The 18,666-nt window shown below is 38.8% G+C and overlaps 1 protein-coding gene across 5 annotated transcripts in view; it reads right to left on the bottom strand.

The window, feature by feature from the left end:
• LOC109960195 (cadherin-18) overlaps positions 1–18,666 on the bottom strand; it is an 83,409-nt gene that overhangs the window by 51,318 nt on the left and 13,425 nt on the right. For 4 of the 5 annotated variants that reach the window (XM_020600127.1, XM_020600118.1, XM_020600153.1 and 1 more), the window contains exon 2: positions 13,465–14,001. The exons of the other annotated variant lie outside the window; for it this stretch is intronic. In XM_020600127.1, the coding sequence (XP_020455783.1) occupies positions 13,465–13,695 (231 nt within the window). In that variant the 5' untranslated portion in view covers positions 13,696–14,001. The remainder of the gene's footprint in view (positions 1–13,464; positions 14,002–18,666) is intronic. 5 annotated transcript variants of the gene reach the window in all.

The following is an 18,666-nucleotide window of genomic DNA, read 5'->3' as shown; positions in this document are numbered from 1 at the left end:
TTTCAAAACATGATTCATGGTTGTAAAATATGCAATGGCCACTGTGCTCTGTTGTGCGATAGCTGCAGGACGAGAGGACATGGAGAGAGACTTTGACCACTATGATGCAGTGCTGAAACAAATGGTTCATTGAGCCATTAGTCACCTGACCAGATAATGACAAATATCGGTAAATGACTAAGTGCGTAAAAAAAAAAAAAAAAAACACCCCAAACATTTTTTAGTCCTCACAAATGTGAAAACTGTTTGCATCAGTTTCTTTAACATAAAACTGAACTGAGATTAAATAGTTCTATACTATAACATTTTTAGATTACTAATCAACAAAACAACGAGTTCATAAAAAAAATACAGGGTATTGGAGAAAATTATCAACACTTGCAACTGTAGGCCATATAAAGCCATTGGTCTAGACTGTAGAATAATAAACTCTGGTCTCTAAAGCCCTTTAAAACTTGTGTGTTTTATATAGCAGTAACCTTTGCAGCATTACTGCACTGCATGGCAGTCATCGGCCCACATTCTGGCTTCAGAAGACTCCCAGCATCTAACTCAGACATTTCATTATTCAATATTCATCTCTTAGGCTTGACCGCACCCGAGCGTTGCTGAAGAAATGCTTCTTTAGACATTAAAGTTCTGTGGGAAATCCTTACAAGATTGATAAAGATGGAAGAGTGCTGCCTTCTTTCTCACCAAGAGAGAAAGAATAAGAGAAACCCAGCTGCTATTCAGCCACAGTGGATACCAAGAGGATTAAAACATTCTGGCCAATTACTCAGCTGCAGTTTTAAACATAACTATATTGTCACAATGAGTACATTTCTAAACCAGGGCACCATGGAAACAATCAAAGAAACAACTTTACCCATGAATATAAGAGGTGCATTTTGTCTTTGCTCAGGTAAATGTCATAGCTGATCATAACAGAATAATCAATGATCAGCGTGCATTGGCACAACCTTTTACATACTGGTGGTAGTGGTATTTTTGCATTTCATATTTGTAAATGCACGCCAAAGAGCAGTGAGCACATCTTTTGAATTCCTCAGACTCATCTTGAAAAAGATTTATCCAAGTCTTAGGAGAATGTAGGACATACTTGCAGCAAATAAATAATTCAAGCTGTGATAAGCATAGTATATACATAGATAAGCGCGGATACTGTAAGGATCTGTGTAATGTACACAGGTGAGACAAAATAAAATATTAGAAATGGAAAACACTTCATTTGAAGTGATAAGTCACTTGACAAAGGCCGGTTGTAGTATCACTGAATGCCAATTAGTAGCAGCTTTTACCGGCACTCAGCACTTTTCAACTAACAGAGCTCTGCAAAGGACTACAGGTACATCAGTCAAAATAGCAGTAACAATTACATTATGAATAATACAATTATAAATAATATATGTCTGAGTATTTGCACACACTGACTTTTAATATTCTATTGAAAATTATACATTTATGCTGATTATGTAAATAAATGGAAATTACAAGTTAACACTCACTGACAGAGTCTTTAGGCACATTACTGAATCTATAAATGCTAAAAATTAGATGTTTCAACATGTGTTTCAGCACAGTAAGTAAGTAAGTAAGTAGGTACATGCTGCTATGTCAGTCTGTATGGGACATTTATTTGGCTGTGTGTGGCCTTTAGTAATCACTTGTGTCTATAATTTTTCTCAAATAACTTTCAATAATAACTAATAATGATATCAGCATCATTACAAATGCCAGGGGGAGGTTTTCATGGTCAAGCAATCATATTATGAGGGTCCAACTGTCATGGGACTATTGCTTTTAGGTGTAATGGCATTATGGGGAAACCGAGTTGAGCCATCTAGTTTTTAGTGTGATTTACTTTGTGTGCAGCCTATCCAATTTTCTTTATCGGGTTCTGATTCCAATTTTAAGCTTAAGGGAGCCACCACCACAACAACAGCTCAACAGAAATAGCTACTTAATCCATTTGATATATATGACTAATGTGAGACATACACTTACACCTATTGATACATAATATTGTCCTCTACAGCTGACAAAAATAACTGGCCTACCACCCACTATGATGGTGTTGCAAACCCTGATGTTTCATAACTGAAACACAGCTCTCTTTTGGAGTATACATACTCGGGCTGATGACAAGGCAGTCTTATTTCACAGTAATCCAAATTTAGAAACATTTTTTGTGCGTTTGTTACATAATTAATCACTATGTCTGGCAGCAAATTCTCCACTGGACCTCCTTCAGACATCTTAGTGCGAGATATGACTACAAGCTTGCATTAGGATACATGTGGAGTGGGAAAACTAAATGAAGCAGCTCGTGTTACCTCACTGACCCTAAAGCTCAGTTCTCGCCAACAACGATGTATTTTCCAGTTACTTAATGATGAGTACAAACATGGTGGTGACTGCCAAAAATTAGAAAAAATAATTCAGGCACTCTTAGGTGGAGCAAGGAATATGTTTAAAAGCCTTTATTTAATCGGGCATTTCTAATGTTTTTCTAATTTTTGTCATGGTTCAACTTCAAGAGCATCTTAAGGCTTTGTGGATTTGTTGCAAGTTTTTGTATCAGCTGTGTACTACTAATGGAAAATGCACACAAACAAGTTATTTAACAAGTTGAATGCTGAAGGTCCTCTGACCACATTTAATCAAAACCTGGAGTAGGAATTAAATTACTAATTAGAAAGCTACTGTTGATTGCAGGCCTGACTCTTGATGAGCTGACTGTCCTTTGTGTGGTAAATATTAAGCCTGTAATTAGATAAGGAATCAAAGGTCCTGTTGAATCAAGGAGTTAATCAGATGCTAGATTGTGCTAATATGAAACACAACCGCCAAAGCAAAAATATCTGTGTTTACACATCAGAGGCAGTGTGGACTGGATCAATTATTGGCATGGTGTAGCCCAGCATGCTCCCTTTTAATTTAGTGACAGACACTGAGAAATATTAGGCCCCAGCGCTGCCTGTCGTTTGATAATCAATTCCTACCTATAAACTGAATCATTTAAATGCAGTGAACCAGAGTTATTACTTAAGGACACCCCACTTTCACAATTACTCTAAGGATATATCCACTTCTGTCCAGCAGCTCTCTAGAACTCCACCTCATAAATGTAATTCGCCTCCAGCCAGAGTACTAATTTAGCCATTGACTTCCTTTGCAGGAGCCAATAAATCATGCTCAGCATAGTGCGAAGCAATGATGCATATGGTGACTACTGGCTTCCAAAATCTATGGGTTATAAAAGCGTCAACAGGTTGTGGGCCATTACACAAACATCACAGCTTGAAAGTACAGCAGTGTCAGGCCAGCTGAAAGTAAATCAGCAGGTAAATACGGAAGGTTCAGAGTCAGACAAAGCCATACAGTGGGCACTAAGAATGCACCCCCATTGCATTTGTTCTTTTTAATAAACATTATTACAGAAAGTTGAGCTGTGGCAGTTAGTTAAATAATTAGTCAATCAACACAAAATGAACCAGCAAGTATTTGATAATCATTTAAAAATTCATGCAAAACATTCCCCTACTTCCTACCCCTCAATTGTTAGGTCAGAAAAAAAAGGAAATAAAAAGATTCGGGCTTTAGGAAACTGTGAAGCTTCTTTTTTTATATATACACTATACAAATATTTTGCTTATTTGGGGTTTGGTATGGTTTCTGCAAAAAAAAAAAAAAAAAAAAAAAAAAAAAAAAAAAAAAAAAAAAAAAAAAAAAAAAAAAATCGCTTATTTGCTGTTCAGTGGGGGTGGGAGAAAAAAAAAATTCACATAACAACCACGATTCATGATTCATATCTTCTACGATTCTGAAGCGCAAAAAAAACCCAAACATTTTTTAAAATTTTGCAAGAAAGGCAAAATTCAACTGCAAGGTCAGTGTGAACATACAAGAGCTGGCTTGTGCTGTATCAATAGTTTATCTTCAGAAAAGGAAATCCATTGAATGCATGTTAATGAGCTGATAAAGAGCTCTGAAAAACAAGTGCAGAGGACTGTGTGAATAGTTTGTAGCCAATCACCAACAGACTGATGTTGGCATAGCAGAGATACCAACTTATCAACAAGAGCAGCTCAGCAACACACACTATAGCACTTAAGTCAAAGTGGTAGGGCAAAGAAAAGAGCTCGTTTCTACAGGCCTGTGCCTATTTTGGATAACGCTGGCTTTCTTTGGTAGTAAAATGCTGCAGATGTAACACAAACAACAACACAACTGAGTGCTCTGCTTTGTAACATACATATATGCGAGGTACCAAAAGACAGTGGTAGAAGGATTGTCATTGTTTACTGAAGTACAAGTAGCAGTTACCAAGTGCAAAAATAGTCAAAGTCCTGCATCTTGAATGATGCTACTTGCTGTAAAAGTATCACCAAAATATAACCTGCTTAAAGTACCAAATGTAGAACATGCTCATTATGCAGACTGGCATATTTATATTATTGGATCATAATTATTGATGCATTACTGTGTTCATCACATTCGACGTGGCAGCTGGTAAATGTGGAGCTAATTTTAATAACCTTATATACTTGTAATTTCAAGTACTTTAATGCGCTGCTGGGGAGAAATATGTGAAGTACCTGGTTCTGGTGCTCATCAGGACCAGTTAGCTTAACTGTCTGTTTAACCTCATTTGCAGCTCAGTGGGCAATGGATGGGAATCAATTGTTTGACACACAGTGCAATGAAGAAAGAGCCAAAATAAATCGAATTGCTTCAAATCAAAAATTGATTCCGACACCAAAAATCAAAGTGAACCATGAGTTTGCCAAAGATTCCCACCTCTGCTCTTCAGTTCACTCACCTGTATGTATATGAAACAAATGTACTGCAGCTGTTGAGAGCAGATAAGGGCAACAACATGAGCTACCGGTATACCAGTATGGAGTTTTCTCATGCTCACAGCTTTTCCATGTTGAGCAACCATCTATGACAGTTTGATACCACAGGACACCAAAGCAGTTAGAAAAAATAAAGCAACTCCGTCAGACAGTTTAGACATCTCTTATTTCCCTTCTTATGGAAATAAGTGATTGCTTAGGGCAGGTGTCGGTCTCATCATTTTGAAAGCAGGGCTCCATTTCTCTGCAAAAGGTGCTGCTGGTGCATTTTGAATTCAGCCTTGGGATATTTTATTTATATTTCATTAATTTTGATCACAGAGAAAATTTCATGACTACCCCTTGAATGTAATTACTGTCAGTTTTGTTCAACTGCAGAGCAAGCTGGACATACATCAGGGCTCTGTGTGAGAATCCAGGCTGCAATGTCAAGTCCATGTGTATGAAACTATATAGAAATCTCTTACACAGGCTGATCAGTGATGTCTGGGGAGCCATCATGTGAAAGATGAAATTATGATCTCTGCAACCTTGTTGTTCGTCATCTCCACAGAGAGACTTTGAGGAATCCTTTTCCTCCACAGGGCATCAAAACAAGGGATTGTGTTTATCTCTCTGTCTCTATGGGTGACTTTATTAAAGACTAGTGGAATAGATGACTGGCATGTGGCAGACGGCTAGCAGCTGGCAATGCAATTCTGAGGAGTTTATAGAGATCAACAGAGTCTGGGGCTCAGTCGCTAGCAAGAAAACACTCCAGTCTCAAGAAGAACCTGACTTCTAATTTCATCATATGCCCACTGGAGCAACCTGAGGGAAAGTGCGCCTTCTCTTATTTTTGTCACCATGTTTATGTGTCTAACCTTGAACTGTTCACAATCTAATTGGTGCTGGCAAATGAAAAAGGACAAAATAATGAGTTACTATAGCACACTGTGAAACCTGAACTAATGAATAGCAAGAAAATATGTATTTTACCTGCACTTTTATTACAATAATAATTAAAATTATAACAATATACTGTAACAAGCTATCAAACAATTTACATTAACCGGGTATTAGTAAAGTTTCTGAAGCAAATTTTTACCATTTTTACCTTACTTTAAGCTACAATATATCTAGTTTTTATAATATGTTTAGCTGAAATATGCTCCATTGATCTTAAATGGGGAAGATTCTGTCAAATACTTCTTTGACACAGACTCTGGCAGTGGTGCAAATATACTCCCCTCTACTGAGCATCCAGAACAGCCAGTTAGTACTGGTTATCGTATCTACTCACATTTTAATTATGTGCAGTTCAGACCAATGACTGGCTGAAAACTCACTAAGACTGAATCGAGGATGCTAAGTATTTTACAGTATCAGTAATTAAATCAATTTGTTTTATCCTCTAGCCCTACAAGACAATGTAATATGATAATGTTGTATCTGACTGCATTTCATTAATATATTTCATAATACAAATACATATTCCCTGGTGTCAAATGCATATTCCTTTGCTCCCATTTTTCTTATTTGCTGTTGAAAATTGCAGCATGATGCTCATAGAACATGCAAGATAAATCACCTTAACTGGAGACAGCAATGTGTGATTCAGTGTTTCTGACAACAACTCACTGCAACTGTTTACTTAACCATCATCATGAATTACTGATGATGCATACAGGTCTTGAAGGGTTGTTCCAGGTCATAGTGGGAGATTTCAACCACTATGTCCTCTAACTCTGGTTTGAGGGTTAAACCTGAAAATGAGGTAGAACACAAAAATGAGGGGCAGGGGTAAAAACTAAAAACTGGGACTAGGCCATAATCTGTTCTTTGAAGTTGCTGATTTACAGGTAATGACTGTCACTTGTTGAATAAACTTAATCAATTAATCAGATTTAATCTGGGTAATTGCTAACATCACTCAGCATCTATTTGATCTACCAACAAATATATATATTGCAACCAACCAACTAACAAACTATAAACAACAGAGTATCTGACAAACCTTTAAAGTATATCAGCAAAAAAAGGTCATAACTTCTGATATAATACGTCACCACAAATATATCTGTTCACCCATCAGCTCATCTAACTCTTTTGTTCACAGGCTTTGTTCCTGTTAATGCATGTTCCTGGCTGGACTGCCTTATTGGTGAATGCCCTTTTTAAGGGCTTGGTCGTATCCACTGTACAGATCCACATAATGTATGGGCCTAGACAGCCTTGTCTGCTCTCTGCTTGTATAAAGGGATGTTTACTACTGTTATGTCCAGTCATTATGAGCTGTGTGAAATGAAACAAGAAGGTGAACAAGAATAATATCTCCCTGGTGCAGGCAGGGAATGAATAAGTACGATATAAAACGCTGGATGTGACAATTATGTGAAATCCAGAATCAAATTTTATACCAGGCACAGAGCATAAAATATGTCAAAACAGAGCCACGGTGGTTACATTTCAGCTGATTGATCCCATGCTGATATATAATTGATAATTGATTTTCCAGCAAGTTAAACACTCAGTGATACTGTATATCAACTTTATAACACAGCTAAACGGGGCTACAGGCTTCACCAGGGCACAGCACATTTGTACAGAGGCACTGAGGCTACAAGTAGCTGTACACAGACTACAAACTCACCATCTCTCTGTATATGTGCTGTTGGTTATGATATCACAACTCTTGTATTTAGATCAGCACTGGACAATCAGGAGAGACATATTTATTCCAAAATATTGATTAAGACTGCATCGCTTCAGTGTTGATGTTGGCCTTGCTGCTGCATAAATTAAAGGTGGAGCTGGGAATGTGGAGCATTGATCCCATCAACAGTGTGCATGGTGATAGGAGTTTGTGTGTGTGTGTGTGTGTGTGTGTGTTGGGGGGGGGCTACATGCTCTAGGTTAGGTTTAGTGCCTTAGCTTCATACTTGCAATTAGTGAAGGGAGGTGGGCTCATTTTTGATTAAATCTCTGCCCTTATACTTCATTCATGACAACTTAATCACTTTTTATGTGGGTGTGCTTGATTGTGTGATTATCACCACATTCTGACCATGCTCCCTCCCAATCAACTCCTCTGAGTGTCCCCTTGTCCACGATTGATTTGTAACAGTCACAGTGAAGCCTGATGATGAAGTGCCCATCTAATGACCATACATCAAGAGACAGTGATGAGGGGCATGCTGAGGACATGCCGTCGCTGCACACACCACGGAGATCTGCCCTAATAGTTGTCCTCTATTTTGACATCTGCGGGGAAAAACTGAATGAATCGTTGTCTTACCAGCAAGATGTTTAACTTCTTGATGCACGGTAATGAGATTATTAAACCCTGACACCCATTTAATGCTGAAGCCTTTACCCACTGCTAAGGTTTGATGCTTGAATGAAACCATCAGTAGACCAGCTTTTGAAAATGTTCTGCTTTATGCTCTGTTGCTGACTAAAGGCAAACGGTTTTAGTTTCAAGTGTCTAAATGGTGCTAATATGTTTGAACATTTCAGCATGAGGACTGGGGAATGCACTTTGGCAAATATGCATGCCTGCACTGGGAGAAGATGAGTGTCATGTGTTATTTGCTGCAATTGTTAAATCAATGCATGTTGAGCAGTAATTTACTTGATTTAGCTTACATTTTTATCATCTTGTATTTGGTCAGAGTGTGAACATATCAAGGACACTACATTTCTATCCCTGGCCAGACAATGATGAGCCTTTCCAAAGATCAAAACTGCCTAAAAGCCAGGTGAGAAAAATCTATGAATCTCTTTTCCACATGTGCACACAGTGCTTACTGACAGTTGAAAAGAGTTTGATAAAAATTGTTTAAAACTTTACTGATATTTTTTACATATCCAGTACCAACAATGGATATCTTGACTGTGTAGTATCTAAGGTTTCACTTGTGGTGGAAAACCTAATGACACAGCCCTCTTCTCCATAAGGGCCTACAAAGCATTTTATCATCTTTCAGCTTATTGTTTTGGTTCTACAATATTACTGATTGGTTCATCACCCCACTTTCCAGACATAGCAGGGCGTTGTTTTCATTGGAAAAACTATGATAAATCCAAGTTAGCAAACAGCTGATGAACCTAGTGAAGAATTTAGCAGCTAAAATGCCAGATCTTTGCCTCATTAAATTGATGGAGACCAAAGCAGAGCTAAGATCAGACTGAATATTAGACCTTGCAGTCATCAGTGCTAAAGAAACAACTCCAAATGAAAGCTCAAGTCTACTTGCTACTGTATGCAACTTATACAATAACAATACCAACTTTTCATATAAATACTGTCAACGTTTAACAGTTTATTATGCTGTCTCAATTTGGCCAAACATAAATGAATGCTGCTTAAAATAATTTATCATTGTAAGGTATTAATGAAAACTGTATGTACAGTAAAAGTACTTAATTGTAGCCATAAATCCTAACGCAGATGCACTTTTGTAATCTACATCTCTCACTGTATTACAAAAAAGAAAATGTGGTTTCCTGAACACTTCGATGGTTTAACAATAATCTGCATGCACGTGTTTCTCTGCATTTAAAGACATGGGTGCAAAGCTCAGTTCACTTCTTTCCTTCCCACCTTTGTGACCTATTACTGTACAGAAGATGACAGTGGCCTGATTCTGTCAAAGTACAATCCATTTTTAGATGTATGAATAAAACATAAAGGCACCTATCTTAGAGTTAAGCAGATATGACAATAGGGTCTTCCTCCTAATCTAGGTCAAAGCAGGCAATTTGTCAAATCTCCAATTATTTAGTGTATGTCTTATCAGCAGCCAGATGCCCAGTTACATAATTCACTATAACGCTTGCTACACTCCCTCACACAAAAGCCAATCACTGGAGTTATCAAACCAAAACCTTGTTCTACAGTAGGTCTGTTTGCCCAACTACAGCTGAGATCAGAACATGTCATGTCTAGAAACCTAAGAAAAGTCTAGCAAACTCCTCTTTCAAGATATCACTGAACTATTAGGTACATACATAAAGCTGGCATATGTTTTTTTGAGGGAGTGTAACAAAAGAGTAGGTAAGATCTTCTTTAATGTGGAACGATGAGGCTTCCCCATTTTCTGCAATGTTTCATTATATAAACTGACATCCAAAGTCCTCCTGCTGTGCCTGCCACATGCTGGAAAGCACTTTTGAGAGTACTTGGGATGCAGACATGATGATAGCACATATTGGTATGGAGGGTCAATCTCCTGTCAGTGCTCAGGAGAGGGCATCTGACACACTGTTATATTTTTCTCTCCTGTATTGCACAGTCAAAGTGCTAGGGTTGGTGGTTTTAAACACCCACAGAAGAGAAGGTCTGTCATGGTCTGTCACCACAGAGAACAGGTGGCCTTCTAGGTAGGATCCCCATTTCTAGAACTCTAACACCACAGCCAAGCATTCCAGCTCAGTGGCAGAATAATTCCTTTCAACTGGATTAAGGCTGCAGGTGACAAACGCAACAACTTCCTCAGTTCCAAGGTCTAAATTCTGTACCTGAACTGCACCAGGGCCAATCTCACTAGCATCTTTTTAGACCACAAAGGCACTGATGACTGAGTATCCTACTCCTGGCAGTTGTATTAAATGCTCTTCTAGGGTACTGAAGGCAACATGGCATGCAAGAGATCATTAGCTTTGCTCATTTTTTTCCAAGAGCCTCTGCAAGGCCTTCAAGCAGGAACTGGAAAGTTGTGCATAGTTTCCATCTTATCCAGATACACATGAACTTCTTACAGAGAGACAAGCTCTTTACACTTTATCCGGGACAGCAAATAATGTATTGGTCCCAGGATCTACAAAACATGTCCTCATGTCATCCAGATATACAAAGCTTCTGACACCCTTTTGTTCTCCTGTGTCTCATTCCAGTAATTTTAGAAACACTGCCATCTCCATTGAGAAAGAGGTTTTAAACTTCAGTGGGACTTCCCCTTGTGAAATAAAAGTTAAATAATAATTGTCAGTTTTTCAAACTTGCTGGGAATTAGTACAACAGAGAAGGCCCATGCAGAGCAAAAAGGTTCAGTAGTATCCTCCTTCAACACTGTACGTCCTGAATGAGTTACTTCTTCACCTTCAGCTCAGGAGTGAAGTTATTTACAGTGATGGGCATTATGAGATGCACCCTGCTCTTCAACTTAGTCGCAGCAGACGGTTTACAGCATTTCATATTCATTCAGAGGTTAGGGATTTGCATCATCTAAAAATGACCAGTCTGTAGCTTTCCTTACTACTTCATAGCACCATGATGAGCTGATTGACATGAGGACCTCCCACTGGGCGAGTGGGTTGTTTCCTGTCTCATATCTGAACAAGTCATGTCCCCTACAAAGCATTTGTGCCTCACTCATGCACAGTGCTGTCATCTCCCAAATGCATCAACCCCCAAAAAGGTGTCACTGGGGATTATGGGATACCTCAAGAGGATTGAAAGTGTTTTTGACAGACTGGCCGCTTCGCTCTATATTCTCCATTATATGAGAGTATTGGTAAGAAGTGCACATTTCCAGCTGTTGATACCGAATCTTACACTGTGGTATGCTTTTGTTATGTTTGACCTTGCTGTTGTCAGAGCACACAGTTGTTTTTTATGTTGACCATGCAATAATTAGAATTCAATTTCTGCATGCACTTCTAATCACGTATGAATGACATGAAACGTCACTTTCAAAGAACTTTTTTTTTTGGGTGAAAGCAATTATCAACAAAGAAAGTGTTGGCAATTCCCTGCAGTGGAACTACTCATTTGCAATTTGCTAATGTTCACAGTTTTAATCAAGTAAAGGAAGAAAAAAAAAAAAACAATACAGCACAGTATGTGCCCAGTGCATTAATGCTCCTCCTCCTCTTCTGTCTTCATGTAATTAAGGGTCATTCTGTCTCCTGGCCACATTAGGACACTGCACACTAGTCCCAGCCCACTTAATCAAATGATTTAATTAATTTTTTGTGTGCTAACCATCTGGAGACTTCATCTCTATAAACATGCATGTCAAAATTATTCCTTAATAATGTTTATGTTTTTCTCAGTGACTTATTATCATCTAGGATTAGCTGTTTGTTTATTTTGCTTTAATCAGCAGCACCAGCCACACATGTTTGTTTTCATCCCTCGTGAGGATTTCGCATTGACTTATTCCTACACCCTAACCACTACATGCCTAACCTGAACCCTGAACCAAGCTGTCACCCTGAAATTCAGTGGTTTACATGTTGGGGTCCAGTATCTGGTCCTCAGAAAGAAGTTACCAAAAATCTGAGTATATAAATAAATTTTGGTTCCCACAGTGTGAGTAATGCCAGGTGCGCGCGCGCGCACACACACACACACACACACACACACACACACAGAAAACATAAAAGCCCATAAGGTACAAGTAAAACTAGAATATCAGCAAGCCAGCCTGCAATCCAAGCAAACAAAGTCATGAATATATGAAAGCAATACTTTTGTATCGTCTAATATTCAGGACACAGTGCTTCATAAATGCTGAGGCACTGTTTTTGGCACAGTGGGACTTTATGGTTCATTCATTCCAATAATATTAGCAAAAATATGTTTCACCAATAAATAACTGTTCTTTGGAGTTCGGTCAGCCTTGCAAGAATATTGTGATTAAAATCCGCAGTTTTATTCAATAAACAGACATTTGAGGTGAAAGTGATATTCACTGTTGTTGCAATTTTTCCCTTGCACTCTTTTCTCCAAGTATGGAATCTCTCTTTTCTTTCTTTTCCCTTCAAATGGTACTGTTGTTGAAATACAGACATATGTGCAGTCAGAGGAATGTTCTGCCTTTCTCATTCTGTGTCTCTCAGAGTGTGGTTTAGGGGATTATTCTGTGCCTGAGTGCCTAGAATAATGATCACTGCAGCGGAGAAATACATTTTCACAATTCAGCAGATAAGGGCAGGCAATCTGCAAGCAGAGGACTTAACCAGCTCCCTGTGGCTTATTGTAGAGCTAACAGAGAAGTCACCACCAATGGCCAACACCCAGGGTAAACGGTACCCTCTGCACAAGCAAGAACGCCCACTATCTCTTCCACTCTGAGCAATGTTAAGTCTGAAATGACAGTGAAATTACATTCATAATATTTTCTAAATATAAGGCACCCTGGATTACTATGTCCCTGTTATACTACTGTGCAGTTTCTTACTGTAGGATTTCATTTACCACCGAGAAACCAAATATTTCAGTTAAAAACATAACTTAATATAGAGAGCTATCAAACTTAATCCATTCTTGCATAGCTGGCTTCCCAGAGTAGGAAACATGCTTAGAAGGACCCCTTATTTGCAGAGAATAAAACATTTGTGGATGTTATCATGAGAGGAATTCAGACACTGCAATGACAGAAAAAAAGAACTGTACTCCTTGAAAAGGTAGACCTGGATTTCCATATCAGAACATTAAAAACAAGCAATGGCAATGCCAACGTGGCAATTTACCTCAGTAGAACAGCTTGCTCCTGCTGTAACCCATTTCTTAATAACCAAGAGGAGACAGAAAAATGCCAAGTTAGCTGTTCAAAAGCAAGCTCCCTAAGATATTTCTTTTTCTACAGGTGCAGTGAGTTCAGTAAAAACCTACCTTTCCCACATACTGTGCCTCTGGTCCCATGTGTTCTTCTAAAACAAAGAACTGGTTCCAGATCCAGCCACGCTTAGGCCTGTGGTGTACCTCTGTCTCCCCATTGGCCAGTTTGGTCTGGTTCTTGGAGAGCACTCTGGCAGAGATGTGGTGGCTCACCCCACAGCCCCTCTGGATGAAGCAGAGGCAGACCAAAAAGGGACAGAGACAGGAGGAGGTGGATATTCTCATGGCGCCTCGTGTTTTTGGAATATTATCCCTTTGTTCCAAAGTGGTAAGGTCCTCGTACCATCAGTGCCACAGACACTGCTACAGGCCAGTGCAGTAGTCCAGGCAAACTGGGATCAAATCCAAACTAAGGAAATAGCCGTCCTGGTAAATCCTCTAAGGTTCATGGTGCAAATCTGAAGGTTTGATCAAATAAGATAAATTTACATTATGGGTTTCCAAGGCAGTGAGATGCTGTGGAAACTGATGTGAACTTCTGGCTAGTTCTATCAAGATCAGAGGTTAATCCTGCAAGCCATTCTGGATTTCCTGGGAGAGAGAGGAGAAGGAGAGAAACACAGAGTTATTGATTAATTTGATAGACATTAGAAGCTAAATGTCCACTAATCACTCCAAATTAACTCCAGCCTATAAATCCTTACAGATGGCGATGCACACTTCAACATGTCTGACTGTGATAAAATACAAAAAGGAAAGAAGAAATCTTGTTTCAGTATTTTAGCCATTTTTGCCATTATGGTGATGATACAAACATGTTTGGACTTGATGGGCTACAGTGCTTTTAAAAGGTCGCCCATGCCTATGAGATCAGACAGCTGCTTGGTGAGCTATCCTGCCCTGAGATGTCCGAGTCATGTATCAGAGCAGAGCAACATTGGCCCTCTGACTCAAAAGATGAGTCGGCTTGGCTTTATCAAAAAATGTCAAAAAAAAGAGGTCTGTTTAGAATGTTTTATCAGGACCGGGACATACTGCAAAGCTTAGTGTACGTCTCATCACGGTGAATAATAAAAAGTGTGGTAGGAAAAATACATTTGCTATGATAAGGACAGACATCAAGTCACTCAGACGTAAAGCAGTGGGTGACTTTTTAGAAGGCAGGCAAATTTAAAGACAGATGGAAACAGTCTGTTTAAATCTAAATTATATACTGAAGATCACAGCGAAGCAGTAAAGTAACTGCAAGCACCGTTGAATTTCTACGTTGGAGAGCATTCAAGTAAAGCTCTGACAGTACATTATTCCTCACAAAAATGTTGAAGGAAGTACACTTATAAAAATTTGGCTCATTCTTAGTTAAAAACACAGATGTAAAAGTGGAACAATACTAGTGTCACCTTTTATGTTAGAAAATGTCAAACAGCTGAATAGGACACTGGAGAGACAGACAAGCTGACAAGCAGTGCAATAACACACGGTAGGAGGCTTTCTATGAGTCCAGGCAAAGATAAATAAATAAATGCAACTGAGCAGTGAGAAACCAGGGGTGAAGTCGAAGTCCAAACAGTGGTCAAGAACAAGCAGGAAAACTAATCCTCATGTTCCAATTTTCTCTACATGCAAATTGTGCAATTCAACTACAGTTGTCGGTGATGTTGACTAAGTGCCGTGACTGTAATGGGTAATACCTACTGTCAGCCCAGGTAGTGACAACAAAGGCTAAATCTGTTCCACATTGACTTAGATTTAAGCAGCTGAGGATGAATCCTCAACCAGACGCTAAATGTGTAATATGGAAAAAGATTCTCATCTGCATAGGTGTAGCTACCCCCAGTCTTTCTGTCCCTGCTCTCTTTCTATAACTGAGAAAATGATAGAAAGAATACTGATAAAGTAATTATTTCAAAAAAGCTCTTTTAGATTTTTTTCAAAGCCTTTTTTCTCATTGAATAACATCACGATTCAGCCACACTATAGCTAATATTCCTACACGGTCGAAGCATTGCTGAAACAATTGTGATACCTGAATGAGTCAGAATATCTTTTCCAGTGTTTTCATTTGCGCCTCCTGGGGCCCTCTTCAATCAGTCTCCTAATTGTCTGATTATCATGCTGATTCTAAGCAAAATACATTTCAGGGAGCCATGAAATCAACAGCATCTGGCTCTGTCAATGGAAATAATTTCCCCCTTTTCATAATGATATTGTTTTGAGCAGCCGTCTGCCTACGGCATGTTTATATGTGTGCAGCGTTTAACAGGATGGGTTATGCCCAGTGGCAGCCACAGAGAATTTGTCAAGATGCACGCGAGAGTGGGTACATTTTCATGCACATGTTAATGCAGTGCCTCAATTACAATGACCTGGTTCATTTCATGACCCGATTATGAAAAACCTGATATGCAAGTATTTTCTACAGTTAATACTACTCACAATTTTTATTAGTGTCAAAAAATCCAGTGGAAAAACAAAGACATCATGGATTTGATCCTGCAAAGAGGTATTTGTGGTGGAGACAATCTGTCTTCAAAAACCTACTAAAGCACATTAAAAAGCCACATTGTTTCTCTGGATGGTGTTAAACCATCACAGTACGGGCCATGTAATGTACATCCCCACAAGTTTTATACTGGGTCATTAGAGCAAATGTGTATTGATCCGTTTCTGAAAGTAGTCCTCAAAATCTTCTGTATTTACACCTAGTTTAGCAGTATTTGCTAAAAATGTCACCCCCAGCTGTCGGAGAAAATGACTAAACCCTCGTAAAACCGTGAAACTACATTTGTTTTTCAAAGATTCAAAGATAAGTTTTCAGGAGGAGCCAAGAGACTTCAGACTTTGAGTCACAGACAGGGTTTTAAAGTCAAATTGTTTTTAGATGAACTACACCTTTCTAATTTTGGTCTGTTCGTGGGATCTTCCCAAAAGTAGAATGTTTAAATTTACCTTTAATACTGTTATTTATTTACTTTTTGCTGCTGGACTATTCAATCTGTGGCCAAGGCATCAAAGGTAGACAGAAACACTGTCTTTCCATCTCCACTTTTATTCTTGGAAACAGGAAATCTCACTGACAGGCACCAACAATCTGTGTAAACAACTTAAACTGAATAAGACCTTAGCCAGCATATGGCCAACAGCTCTTGCACAGCTACTGATGACACCGCAGAATGTGAAGCATCTAGAAAGGCAGAAACTAAAAGTGAAAGACAGTGAGAAATGACGAGAAAGAGATGCACCTCTGCTCAGAGTGTGGCCACTAACAGCTAATGCTGTGGCCTCCTGCTGAGAGCTCTTCTACGGCATTTGATTTCACAGGATGAGCTTTCTGCCGATGTCAAACACCAGATAGCAGAAGACTGAGGCAGGTCAAAACATGCATCACTGAACCACTGTTCTATCCTCAAACCAAAAGGGACCAGTCAAAAAGAGATGACCACAGCAAAGAGCCTCTTGACTTTTCACCTCACCCAAAGGAGAAAATACATCAAAAACACCTTCCACCCATTTGTAGGGCCTGTTTGTTGCTTGCATCTCAGGCGATGTTTCACTGTGCTGAGGTAAGGAAATAACAGGGTTGAAGTAAATGCAGAAAAACACAAACAGCAGAGAGAATTAGTGACACACAAAATGTGTTTATGAGAAATCAAACCATATTACTGCTGCAAAATGTTCTTGAACTTGAGGTCAATGTTTATTCTCTGTTATGTCAGCTGAAGCTGGAGGAGCTCTATGTGAACCTATTGTAGCAAATGATAAAATGTATGGTGAAAAGCTGCACCATCACCAGAAAATGTACTAATGAGTCATACAATATGTGTTCTCACACCTTGTCTAAAACAATTAACACAGTTTCATTACATGTGGCTTAAAAAACATGGTTTTAGACTGACTACAAAAGGAAAAGGTGAAAGGTTTTGATTGTCATTTTGAATATAACTGTCAGTGAGTAAAAGCTGGGCAATATGACATCATATACTGTAAGACAACATTTGTCTACCGTCCAAGCTTTCACCATTCTTTTATACTTTTCTTTAAATGTCAGGATTTATTTTGTTGTTGCAGGCAATGTTATAATAAGTAGGAATCTTTTATGGCAGAACTGGATTTTAACAGGTTTTCTGCACTGATGTAAAAGTACACTGATTTAAGACAGGCCCCAAAATGTGGACCCCAAAATGTGGACAAATTTTAATCCAGACTTAAAACCCTCATCTTTGCCAAAGCCTTTGACTAAACTCTTAGTTTAACTGTTGTAGGGGTCATTCACTTTTCTCACCTTTTGAGCACTCAAATTTATTTTAAATGGAGACAAGTGTGTGACAAGTGTGCTCACAAAAGAGAGTGACGCCATCGTGATGCCCATTTGTTGCAACGTGCCCATTTTTCCATGCGTGTCCACACCGGCGGCGAGATTATGCGACAAGAAGCAACCACTCAGCCTTAACAGAGGTTCAAAGCTCAGCCAAGATGGACGACAGAGCTCCTGGATCATTTGGTGAAATTCTACGTGTTTGGAGGATGGGGTGCACCCAAACATGGCATTTTTCCCTTTGTGTCCACATCTAAATCTAGTAGCAGTGGTACTGCGAGGGATTTTTGGTGCAGGAAATCCATTTATATTCTGCAACTTCTCATCGTCATGCAGTGCACAGCTCATGGTTGCTTAGCAACGGCAGACGCCACGGGAGCGCAAGCTCCCGGGGAATTTTGGAAATAAGGAGAAAGCAGCACGGCTGGTGTTTTCCACGCATATTTTGTTTTTAATGAGTATTTAATTTTTTGTGTTCATTATTTTCTTTATACATTAGTGCACTAGTTGTGCTTTATACTTAATGTATTTTATTCCCTGTAAATCACTTTGAACTGCTCATGTATGAAATGTGGTATATGAATCAAGTTGCCTTATGTTTATGGCTGTGTGGTTATAACTGGTTTCTCAGAAATCTTACTATTTCACTATACAGTGGGTACGGAAAGTATTCAGACCCCCTTAAATTTTTCACTGTTATATTGCAGCCATATGCTAAAATCATTTAAGTTCATTTTATTTCCTCATTAATGTACACACAGCACCCCATATTGACAGAAAAACACAGAATGTTTGGCATTTTTGCAGATTTATTAAAAAAGAAAAACTGAAATATCACATGGTCATAAGTATTCAGACCCTTTGCTGTGACACTCATATATTTAACTTAGCTGCTGTCCATTTCTTCTGATCATCCCTGAGATGGTTCTACACCTTCATTT

Source organism: Monopterus albus, unplaced genomic scaffold (genome assembly GCF_001952655.1).
Source record: "Monopterus albus unplaced genomic scaffold, M_albus_1.0 scaffold3.1, whole genome shotgun sequence".
NCBI classification, from domain to species: domain Eukaryota; kingdom Metazoa; phylum Chordata; class Actinopteri; order Synbranchiformes; family Synbranchidae; genus Monopterus; species Monopterus albus.
The sequence above is the reverse complement of the archived record's forward strand: the minus strand, read 5'-3'. Positions and strand labels throughout refer to the sequence as shown.